The sequence below is a fragment of the Pogoniulus pusillus genome, chromosome 26 (assembly GCF_015220805.1).
Source record: "Pogoniulus pusillus isolate bPogPus1 chromosome 26, bPogPus1.pri, whole genome shotgun sequence".
Taxonomy (NCBI): domain Eukaryota; kingdom Metazoa; phylum Chordata; class Aves; order Piciformes; family Lybiidae; genus Pogoniulus; species Pogoniulus pusillus.
In genome coordinates, this window is record NC_087289.1 from 9,999,220 (window position 1) to 10,011,818 (window position 12,599).

At 36.6% G+C, this 12,599-nt stretch overlaps 1 protein-coding gene across 8 annotated transcripts in view; it reads right to left on the bottom strand.

The window, feature by feature from the left end:
* Positions 1 to 3,855: 3,855 nt before the first annotated feature.
* NLGN1 (neuroligin 1) overlaps positions 3,856 to 12,599 on the bottom strand; it is a 529,256-nt gene continuing 520,512 nt past the window's right edge. For all 8 annotated transcript variants that reach the window (XM_064164807.1, XM_064164806.1, XM_064164812.1 and 5 more), the window contains 2 exons: positions 9,610 to 10,399; positions 3,856 to 8,652 (listed from right to left, as the gene is read on the bottom strand). In XM_064164807.1, the coding sequence (XP_064020877.1) occupies positions 7,830 to 8,652; positions 9,610 to 10,399 (1,613 nt within the window). In that variant the 3' untranslated portion in view covers positions 3,856 to 7,829. The remainder of the gene's footprint in view (positions 8,653 to 9,609; positions 10,400 to 12,599) is intronic.

Sequence of the window (12,599 nt, forward strand, 5' to 3'; positions counted from 1 at the left end):
GAGAGTTTCTAGTTTCAAAATAAAATCCCTGAAGTGAATTGTAGAATGGAACTAGGAGAATCACAGGACAAAGGGGAATTCATGTGCAGTAATACAACACAGTCCAAATTCTAACCCAAGTGGCCTTTTTAGGTTTAACATAAACTGTATTGGTGAAAGAGGATTACTTGGTGGCCCTTTTAGGTTTAAGATAAATTGTATTGATGAAAGAGGGTTACTTGGTGTTTGGGTTGTTTGGGCTTTTTTTTAATGTCAATGACATTTCAAATACTCAAACATTTCCAGCATTTCATTAGATTTGACAGGATGTGTTCCTCCTCCTGTCAAACACAGCAGCATTTGCAAGTGTTCTCATGCTGCCTTGGTGTGTCTCAGAGCTACAGTAGGGAGTGTTTTTCTGGAGAAGTCTCATGAATTCAGCTCTGCCCTTTCATCCTGGATGAGGAAAGAGGACAATTTCCAACCACAGGCGATTTCCTGCCTGTGGCAGTTGTAACCTTTCATGGGTTCTGATGAGCCTTCAGAGAATCAAGATACCCAAATATATCTATAGAAAAAGTAAACAAAAACAACCCGAGAAAAGCCTATGCCAGAGAAAAACCTTAACTTGCTATTTTTCCTTCTACTACATCTCCTGATCTTGAACACTGAAGTCATGCTTCATGAGAAGAAAGCAATGGTTTCTGTTATGTTCATCTTCTCTGAAGGAAAAAAATGTAGTTGTAGCCAATTGATAAATGTTAAAGAAAAAAAATCACATAGTTTAACATGGGAATCTCTACCAGCTGGCCAAGAGTAATTGGGTTGGAATGTTACTTACTTTTTTTGTTTTGGTGGAGGTCCACATGTTAACTGCCATGAAATTGCTCTAGGCTTACCTGTATGCAAATAAAAGCAGAATGCATTCATCTGCTAAGCTAAATTTCACCACTACACAGGAGTCATCTTGTGAAAAGTAGAAAACCAACACTATACAACCTCATCTCTGTCATCAACCAGCAGAGCAGTGCATGACTTATTCTGAAAATACAATTGGTGACAAACAAACCAGATACTATTTTTAGAACGTTTCATACAGTATTAATATATTTAAATGAGCAAATTGAGTTGCTTCTACAAATTAATGGATGAAAGAGGCACATTGTACATCTCACTCTCCTGCCCAAAGGTTCTGCCCCACTTCTAATTGTATTCCAGGGGAAGTTTGTATCAAGTGTACTGCACTGGGTCTGGCCCATGATGGCTTTGCAGTTGCAAGTTTATTTTTCTATCCTACATACCTATGAGATACAACCACACACCTGCCCCGAGCCACGTGGCCACACTCACCCAGTGCTGAGACCAAGACCTGCTGGAAAAGAAGGTGTATTAGCTGGTTTCACAATATCACAGTGATAGGTCTTGTGGGAAAGAATCTGTCTGTATTTAGGCACTGAACCTGAGTACTTGAACGTATACAGTCTCTTTGCAGAAAGGTGAATACAATACCTGAAGATACACTTTCCTCTGGAAATACCCAAAGGGTCTTAGAAGCCATGTTCATAGCTGTTAAACATTCACGTGGCCCTCACAGGAGTGTCAGTATTGCTGAAGTGATCCTTCTTTCACTGAAGTCACCAGCAAAATTCTCATTGCCTTACACAGTAACTCAACAAACTCAATACATGCAAAATTTGTCCTATTTATGTATGTTTTTAAAAATAAGGTAGTCAAAGTGTTATCAGCTCACATAGTCTTTCATGAACCTCTTATTAATATTAATTGAGCTTTAGTGTTATGACCTCTGGTTGCCAGTATTATCAACTAATGTTTGAAGAAAAGTTACTGACTCTTACAGCTGTAAAGCAGAAAACCTGAATATTAACTGCCCAACCCTGCAGACTTAAGATCTCCACATCTATTATTTTTTAAAATGGCATCATTCTAAAGCTAAGCTTATAAATGCTGAGTGCCTGATGTTGCTGGCACCAAGAAGGGAAAATTCAACAGACAGAGAAAGTCACTGTGTGGCTCTCTGGTATGGCTTTTCCCTTCCAGTTTGGCGCAGAACAGAGCACTCTTAGAACTGCTGTCATTGTGCCTAACATAGAGGTCAACCCATAGATTTGAGGATCAGACAGAGCAGAATGTTCCTTTTTAAAATAGCTTTTAACATAAAACTTACTATAGCATCATAAGGCTAAAATCTGTGGTACAAACCTTTTCTTTCAGGTTAATTTGGAGGGATTTATTAGGGTTTTTTTTTAATGCATAAAGCTGAATTTTAGACTTAGATACAAATAACTACAAGCACATTTTAAAGCATGTTTTAATGCCCTTTTTTTTAATGTGTTAGGCTCTTTTTAGTTGAATTTTGGACCTAGATACAAATAACTACAAACATATTTTAAAGCATGCTTTACTGCCTTTTTTTTAATGTATAAAGCTCTTTTAATGTGAATTTTTGACTTAGATAAAAATAACTACAAGCATATTTTAAAGCATGTTTTAGTGCCTTTTTTTTAATGCATAAAGCTCTTTTAATGTGAATTTTGGACTTAGATACAAATAACTACAAGCATATTTTAAAGCATGCTTTAGTGCCTGATCATGTTCATAAATCAGGTAGTTGTATTTGTAATAATTTCTGTGAGTGGGTGTTCATGTGTGTGAGAAGTTATGCAAAATTGGATGGAGCGATGAGCCATGATGAACATTAAAGGTCCAGAAGCAGATCGATAGCTGGTGTAAATTGTCAGGGCTTCATTGATTTCAATGGGCCTATGATAAATACTAATTCATCTGGTGCTAAAAAAAAAAAAGTCATCAGCTGAGCATCTGGTCAAGAAAAGTGGAGAATGCAGAATGAGGTATAGGTGTTACCTCCACACTGAGCACTCACATTTACCTTTTGAGTTAAGTCTGCATGAGGTAACATTTCCCAGTTTCTTCATGTTTTCTGAAATCCTCTTTGTTGGCTGGAGTAGTGCATGTGGGTATGCATGTGGAGAGAACGATGGAGAAGGCATTTTCTGCAACAAACAAATGCTTACATGGCTTTTACTGCTGTGTGATACTTTTATCTCCAAATGAACAAAGAAAACATTTCGAGATGCTGTATGACAATCGCTTGTACAAATGTGTTGCGCGTCCAAGAGGTTTTTTCAATTCATCCCAGTAGCAAAGAAAACTAAGCTCAGAATAGGTTTTAATCCACAATTTACATACAATACTTAAATTCCTTTCAGAAACTAAAGCTTATTACAGAAATGATCGTTTCCCATGTGTATGAATTACTGAGGATTATATCAACAAAAAGGAATGAAGCCAGGTTGCACATAAAAGTCTACACTGCCTAGGTGATTCTCAACAGTTTTATCTAAACGCTTTCTACCCGCTGAAGTTCATTACCTTCCTCTAACCGTTTCCCATTTCACAAAGTTAAGTTTTTACTGAATCTGTAAATAAGAAATCAATTATACAATAGCATTAACAGAACCTAAGAGAAAAGGGACTTGGTGCATGGCTGATGTTTACGCATTGATTCTGCTGCGTAGTTCTCTTGAATGCCTTATCAAATGCTGCTAATTTCTAGTCTGCATACAAATGTATTGATGTGCCAGAATGAAATCAAATTAGACTGTTTAGAGTAAAAGCCCACTCACCATGTTACAAATTGCTCATATTTACTTGGAGGTCTCAGAAGTACATCTTAATCTTGTAGTGCTGCTATTTCCAATAGAGAAAGAGTTTAATGTTGTTTGGAGAAAGACCCTTAGCTTACAGACTGAAGGAAAAAAAAGACAAAGCAGAACTGCTACAACAGACACTTCAACAAAAGCTTTGAAAGAAAAATAACAAAATCTCTGCAGGGAATTTCCCATTAATCTAATTTATTTGGGAGCACTTTTTCATAATAACTGAATTATCTAATGGTCGCTTACATTAAAAGCGATCATCAGTAACAATTCATTACCAGGAAAAAGGAGGGAAAAGAAGTTAATATTTTAAACTAACACCACAGGAAAACAAAAAATCAACACCTTACAAATGTCAAAGGTATGTCATGATGTTTGACATCTTCCTATGAATTCAGCTGTTTTCTGTGCACTGGTGTCTTTAAGGCTGTAACACATTTATTTGTTAGACCTCAAATCATCTCCGAGTGTTTCAATAACCAAAATATCCAATAATTAATGCCTTGTGATGTAGAAATCCCTGTTTAGTACAAACAGAAACAACCACCACATTTTCCTAGGGAACAGTATGTTCAGGTAGTTCATCCATGCCTTGCAAGTCTTCAGTGGGTGGAGAATACCAGGTGTAACCAACTGAGATACCATTGAGCAAAGTGTGGTTTTATCTGCTTTATTTCTCCTAGAAATGTCAGCACAGCACATTATATTGCCTGTAATTTTAATAGATAAACGAGACAATGATTCCATTGCTGTTTGGTTTTTTTTTTTTCTCCAAATGGTGGAATACATGTTCTTAAAAAGGTCTGCAAACATATTTACAAAAGTGTGAAAGCAATAAATGCAGGCTTCTTGTATTTTCACTGATCTTCCAAAGACTGACTGATAGCCTAATTTTATTGGAAGTCTGGTCCAAGGACGATACAAGAAATTAAATATCACACTCAGGGTTGCTTTCTTGTAGGCTACTGTGGAAAACAAATCAAACAGATAAATATTTTGAAAAGAACAAACTTCTATTCCATGAAGATAATCCAAAACCATTTCCTATGTTCTTATTTTGCTCCAACTATAAAACATCTCTGGGTCTCTCTTAATATTGTGTAAAACCATGGGACACCACCTTGCTTTTGGAAAGGCAGCTGCTGTAACGTAATTCTAAAGTAGCCACTAAAATAGCATTCACAGTATCTGAAGCACAGGAACAGAGGTTTTGCTTTTCAAACAGGAATGATCAACTTTGCGTAGTTGCCTTCATCTTTCACATTTTAAATACTGTTGGCTGATGGAAATAAAGTGTAGTGTCATGCTTGGTTTACCTAAATCATTTATTTTGTAACTAATAAAAGTAAACAATTACCAGATACCATATATAGAGAGAGATATAGATATATGGCCACAAATAAACTATAGTAGAAAGTTATTTTGGTTCTGATAAAGTTAAGAAAAGCACATAAAATTATATTTCATGAAGACCTTGGTTTATGGCCATCAATATTTTTGATTGTTGGTTTTTTTTGTTATTGTTGTTTTGTTTTGTTTCATCAACATAGCAAAATACAATCTTCCTATTAAACAATAATTATCAGATGGCAGACAATTCTTTTTATTTGTTTTACATTGGCAGGTCACAGTCTAAAAGCACAACCACATCAGGCAGAAATTGCACACAGACCACTCTGGATTTTGAAGACTTTTTTTATGCTTCTACCAAAAGTGCTTAATTTAAAACTGGGGACTGTAGCAAGCACAAATTAAATTTATGGATTTTTAGATGTATATATGTATATATATATACTTAATAGATAAATACAATGGGTGACACTGTAGTACTTTATTTTGCCCTTCAGATTTGGTTTTAACATTTGTGCTTGATGTTAGCAAACACACTTTGAACTTCTAGTGATCATTTGTGAAAGTTCAATCACCCAAGTCAAACCCAGGTGGGTTGGGTTTTTTTTTAGTCCCTTCACAGAATACCATAGATTGGTTTCAATTAGGCCTAATCCTTGGTGCTTATTTTGGTGTTGGCATTAATATTTTTAACTTATTCCTGAATCCTAGGGGAGATTTGCATGTAGTACTAAGATCTCATACAGTCACAAGGTCAGTACTTCTGTAAGACATGGCTACAGGTGGGACTGGAACATATGTATGCAGTTGTATTAAGTGTAGAAGGCATGTTCCTGTCTTCAAAAGCCAGACTGGTCTTAAGATATTACTCTTTATTTGAGACAGTTACCATTACTTCATTAAAAAATGACAAAACAGCAATAAACATTTTAGCTCTTTAATGAGCAAAGATCAGGTCTCTTAGCATTGGAATAATATGCGTTATCCAGATTATCTTTATTTCACTCAGTGACCAGTAACGTGGCCAAGAAGTACAAAGTAATTTTCCATCAAGTAGTATACAATTTTTTTTTTGTGTGTAATAAGCTTTCATTCTTGAAAAAGAGTAACTGAAAAGAAATGTTTCTGTTACTGCAGTTAGTTTGTCAGAGAAAGTTCTTCGCATTATCTTACAAACTATCAAAATTGCTAGTAATTTGAAAAAATGTAAAAAAAAAATCACATAACTTTAGTCTAATAGAAATATAGTACAGGTAAGAGAGAAAGTATTTATCAGGGATGTGCTCTTAAGTCCATCTCAATTGTTTCTTTTATATAAATGTACACCTGATTACATATACAAACATTTTTGAAAGGACTGCGGTATATAATTACTGGAAAGCAAAGAGGGGAATGAAAAACTTCTTGTGGTTTTAGAACATTCATTTCAAATCACACAAACTTATGTAGTACTCAGACTTCCAAATTTCCATTTACTGGCTCTCTCCCCATTCTCACATACCCTCTTTCTCTACACTGTCGCCATCTGGCCTGGAGATTTCGTTTGAATGGCAAAGCTGATGTATAGCAAAAAAGGGAATGAGCTTTATATTGCAAGTAAACTTTGTAACATGCAACATGAGTTCAAACAATAAACTGAAATGTGTCATCAGAGCGGTAACACCGGGGCGTTTTTATAGCACAAAAGATCACTGCAATCAAATTTATGGACACACTTTACCAATTGGAACTAAATAGATTGTCACTTAATCACAGCAAATTATAAATCCGTCATCAAAAGAGATTCCATTGAAGTTATGTTAAAGTTAGAAATCATTTAGGTGGGAAGGAAAAAGAGCATTAATAAAACAGATTTCTTTTCATCTGGGATTCGTATCGGCAAGGTTTCACCACTGTATACCTGGAATGCCACAAATACCTTGAAGAACTGTTGCAATTCCATCTATTTCTGAAGCTTCCATGAAATATTTTACCGTAATTACTTTTGCCCCTTTAAAAGAAACTTCTTTAGGTTGTGCCAATTGATGGAGAAAGCTTCCATTAAAACCTCCAATGGGATGAGAAGAATTTTAATTACGGCTTAATCAGCAGCACAGCCACCAAGCATATAAATTATCATGCACATCGTGCTAAAAATATCCAGATTCCTTTATTCCCACAACTTTTATACTGACAGCACTTATGTGATAACGTTGTACCTGCCAGGCTGGAAAACCTCTTTGACTGGCAGATTTCAGCATGAGCCCCTTTCTAAGGCCTTAACAGCATTGGTGCTTTGTGTACTTATTCAAATATGTAAATATGGTTTACACAAGAAAACAGGTCCAAATAAAAACTGGTGAAAATTATCTGACATTCCATTAGTGTGTCCCTTGTGCATATTTATAGGTTTTTAATTTTTTTCAGTCATAGTTCTCTCCTGTTTTGTGTTGCACATGCCTAATTCCATTACGTAACTTAAATCTTCACAAAATTAATACTTGAATGTGAATGGAAAAAAAAATATCATTCAGGACAACTGCTTCAAGCAATTGCAAACGTTTGGGTTTTTCTGGTTTGTTTTTGTGTTTGTTTGTTTTTTTCCTTTTGTTTTTGTTTGTTTTTGTTTGTTTCTTAAGTTCATTTGATATATGTACAATTCATTTTTTTTTCAAAACCCCAAAAGTTCTTGATATGTATATTCACATAATATTCCTCCATATTTAAATAGTAAGAGTCTTGTAGGTTGAAAGCCAAGTAATCTTCAGTAATATCACCTACTGTAATCCATCAAAAAATAAAAGTTTGTTTCGTCTTGTCTGGCTATACCCTGGTTGTTGAGTGTGAATGGGGGTGGGGATGAGGATGGGGCAGAGTATTGTTCTGTCCGCCAGTAAATGTATTGAATGTGTGTAGGGGTTGAATCCCTGGTATAGTGTTGGGGATCATTGTGATGGTGTTGGGTGTCATTAAGGGAATATCATCAGGAGACCTTCTCATAGCTAGCGTGTAGTCTGGGGGACAGGCGGTCCTAAGAACCACCTCATGTGGATGAATGGACTCACATTCATGATCCAAGTCAGTGTGCTTCATTTGGAGGGACATTATCTCCTCTTCTTGTGCATGGGTAAGATCATTGGTAGTAGTACGTTGTGGGCTACATCTCCTATGAACGTCATGTCTCCGCTTGTCTTTTTTGTAGTACAGTGCTGCAAAGGCCAAAATGTTCAGGAACAGCAAAGATGCACCGACTGCAATAGTAACACTCAATTCTGTAGAATAGTCCCTTTGATCCACTGAAAATGGGCTTGGCTGTTGTTTGGGATCATCTTGTTTGGCTGTAGGAAAGGCTGAAGTAACAGAAACAGAATTTTTCCTTGTCGGTCTGAAAGTATTGTCAGTTGATGGCACTTTAGTTGTGGTAGAGGTATACTGTGAAATGTCGTTAAGATTGTGCAGATGAGGTACCAGTTCCAACCAAAGGTTCACTTTATTGGCCCTGTAATGTTCTTTAACTCGTGGTTTTAATCCAATGTGAAGATACAGTTGGTCTTTCTGAGAGTATCTGGTCCATGCTACTTCTTCAAAACGATTCGGTTTTGTATGGATGAATTTTGTGTCTTGCGGCACTGGTTGATTTGGGTCACTGAAAAAATAGAAAAGAGCCTCCAATGTTACAAAGTATTTCAAAGGGAATTAGAAAATTAACATAATTAAGATTTTATACTTGATGTTTAAGTCTGCCTTTGGACAGAGCAAACTGCTATTTCCTAAAATTAGTAGCTTTAATAACCTTGATTAGAAACGGCATTATGCAAACAAACCTCTCTTTCAGATAGACTTCAGTGACTTCCCCAGTTCCCCCAAACGTTAGTACCTCTCACCCTGAAATCTTTTGCTGCTGAGGACAGACTGCCAGCAATGTGGTAATGCAGACAAAGGTCTGTAAGAGACCAGTGTGAATGAACATTAAGATTTGCTTTTCCTTTTATTAACATAAAACTGAGCATTTCAGCTCATAGGCAGTATCTGGAGTCTTCCAGAGATGAAAGACCACGGCAGGGCATGACTCGGTGTAACACGTCATGGCTGGGAGTACAATGGCTAAAGCTAGAAAAGTGTTTTGAACTACCAGTGAAAGAAGAATTCATGAAAATGACAAAACTTTTCCAGTTTGAAGTCACACATTTTCTGGTCAGAAATGTCCATTTAAAACAAAATACTTTATTAAAATAAGCTGTGTTATACTAGATGCAATATTTATGTCATTATCTGTCTCATGGGATGAAAATATCGGTGCTAGGGTAAAGTCAGTTACTAATGTAACCATTTTTAATGCTTAGTTTTACATTTTTTAGAGCATTCCTTAACTGGTCTTGAGTACAAAATCTTTCTTCGTGCAGAATCTTCACATACATATTTTTTTCCTCTCGTTTTACTAGAAAGTATAAGAAAGCTGAAAGATATTATAATAAATATAAGTTATCCAACCCAGTTCTTAATCTCATGTTAATCCTACAAGAGTAGAGGCAGTGCCAAGGCAGAAAGCCAAAGGAAAGCACCCTGACTTTGTGCACAGGACTGTTCATTGTCTGGTACTCACCCAGTTTTTGCAAAGTTTGTCCAGTATGTCATCACTACTGCACTTAACATGACATCATTTTTGGAGAAATTGCAAGGAAATAATTCTGTAGGACCAATCATGGGGATTCCTAGGACGTAAGGAACCTCATCTCCATGGGCTGCATCCGCCCATGCAGGTACCTGATCTGTCTGGCAATGATGGTAGAAGGCATAGAAATATGTAGGCGATCCAAAATTTGAGTGAAGATCTGCTGTAGCCACTGCTGGTGCAACCCACTGGTGATCAGTAAAGAGAGCCAGCAGCGTTTTCCTTCTGGTCTCGGGGTTGTGTCGATCTGCCCAGTCCGTGTACATAAATTTAATCGTTTCCCTCAATATGTCTTTGCCTTCAGGGTATCCATATAAGTTATCGACAAAATTCGACACTGCAAAATCAAAATCACTGGCTGATATGCCATCTTCACTATCCACAATGTTTTCCACAAATTTTAACCCTTCCCCTTGGTTAACTCCCAGCATGATGTCGTAATTGAGGAATTCTCCTTGTTCCATCAATATCTGCGGATCGTCCGGTATCACATCGCCATCAATTACTGGTCCAAAGGCTATATGGTATCTTGCTGGTTGAATGTCCTGGTCGACAAGTTCTCTGTAAGGCTTCTTCTGCAAACATTCGACCAATTCTACAGTGTCTGACATGTTGCAACCAACTTTCGTAGCCAACATCCTGGCGTATTTTGCAGGCTGAAAACTAACTGCCCAGCTGGAGAGAGCTGTCCCGCTTTGAGCTATTGCTCTTTGAAAAAGTCCTGTGGGGAGAAATATTTAAAAACTACTGAAGTGACCTTGAAGCAGCTACAAACTCGAAAGATTCAAAGGAGTTCTTTGAAACAACAGGAAACTTTAACAGAAGAGATACTTGAATCTTACTAGTACTTCAATACACAAGATGCTGAGATCTGACTGTCACTGGCCCAGCAGCTAACGTATACAAAATAAATGCAATATGGACAGAAATTGAAGAAAATTATTCCACCTCAGTGCAGTCCAGCTGAGGAAACTCAGGAAGAAAAAGCTTTATGTAGGATAACACTATCACCTTGAAAAACATTGCTGAAGTTAAAGCAACATCTAAGTTGCAGGAAAATGCAACAAGTCTGCAATGAGTTGAATATCTAGATACTGTCCAAGCCATCAGCAGTGTGCATGCATACATCTGTGTGTTAAATATACTTAAGACACTGCTTTTTTAATGCTTTCTTTGGGATTAAACTTGTTTTGAGAGGTGCAGTGCTTTTGAATTGTATTTCATAGCAAAAGTTTAGATTCTGGAGTAAAAGATGAGAAGGTACCAGGCAGCTATTAAATTTCTAAGTGCCTAAGAGTCAAAGTCCTTTCTGTAAAGATATTTTTTAATGAAGGTTTGTAGTGATCACACATAAAAAGGGAAATTATATGTTTTACACAATTCACCTTTGTAAGTCAGAGATTTCAACATATGTTCAGGTATTCATTTAAGGAAGTGAGAACATGATCTGATGCTGCATATGAACTTGTAGCAAATCCCAAAGACTTCAGTGCAATTAATTTGAATTTATGCTGATTTAACTAGCACTCTGGACCAGGAATTCTACTCACAGAGATAACAAAATATGCTTAAACTGATATGCTCTCCCTTCTGTAAGAATTTTTGAATGTATCATGGATGAAAGCCTCACTCCCTTGTAGACAATTAATCAGGTTTTTTTGCTACTGTTTAAAACACAATCAAAACTCCACCCTTGCACCAGTACTTCTTATGCTCCTTTTGTGTTGAGGCTTTGCCTTTCCCTGCTCCCTTTGGAGAAGGTAGTTCAGATTCTAAAAGAGATTTTGATACTCAACCTTGACTTAACTCTAGTATCAGAAACTTAGACTATATTTAGGTAATTGTGAATGCTCTGCTTTGTTTGTTTGGGGGTTTGTTGGTTGGGTTGTTGTTTTTTTTTCATGATGGTGCATCCAGTTCGTTTCCATAGCTCATCTATTGCACTCATTAGTGGAAAATATTTTATACTGGACCCTACCTCCTCTAGTTCACTGAGAGGAACATGAAATGGTCTATGGCATATGTAAGTTAATGCTGATTTAAGATATTTGGGTCAAAAATTGGTTTTATTTATGCTAATAGGCGCCTGGAGTAATTCCTCTGACTTAGTAGAATTGCCTAGAGACTGGTGACATCTGCCCTCAAAGCGCTTAATTTTGCTAAGGCTGCATCTTTGGTCCAGTGCTTGAGGAATAGCTGGAAACTCCCACCAAAGGAACTGGCGTTAAGGTGCTCAGCTTACCTCAGAGTGTTATTCCAATAACACAAAAAGATGCCTTTTACTTTGATAACTAACATATTTCTACTGATAAAAAAAAAATACAACAAAGACTTCCACAGCCTCTAAATCAACTCAGAGATGTGCCTTTCCAACCACTCTTGCAGTGGCAGATCCTGTACCCTCAGAAGTGAGCTGGAATCAGTTGCTGGCAGGAGGCAGTTTACAAGCTTCTGAGGAATTTTCAAATCATTCTAGACCATATTAGGTCCAATCCAAAAGTCTTAAAATCAGATAGGTGTAGAGATTGAAATATGTAAATTCAAGCTTCTCCTTAAATTTATGAGAACTCATATCCAAGTTATTATTTCCTTGTAAGAGATGAGTAAAAAATATGAAAGAACTTGAGCTATAAAGCAGGTAGAAAAAATATTTGCATGTTTACAAGGTCAGATACTGAGCTAGTATAAATCAGCTCCAAGTCAGTGGAATTACCACAGAGAATCCAGGCATTGCAATAAATGTTACTAAATGACAAAACTGAATCCTCACAAAGATGTATTTCACAGTACTTCATAATGTTTCTTTCTTGCATATTGTGTAAATCTATTTTTATTGCTTTATTAAATATCTCAGAACAAGGGCAGAAAGTGTAAGCTACAGATTAAGAAAACACTGATATAAACCCCAGGGCTTGCTAAGC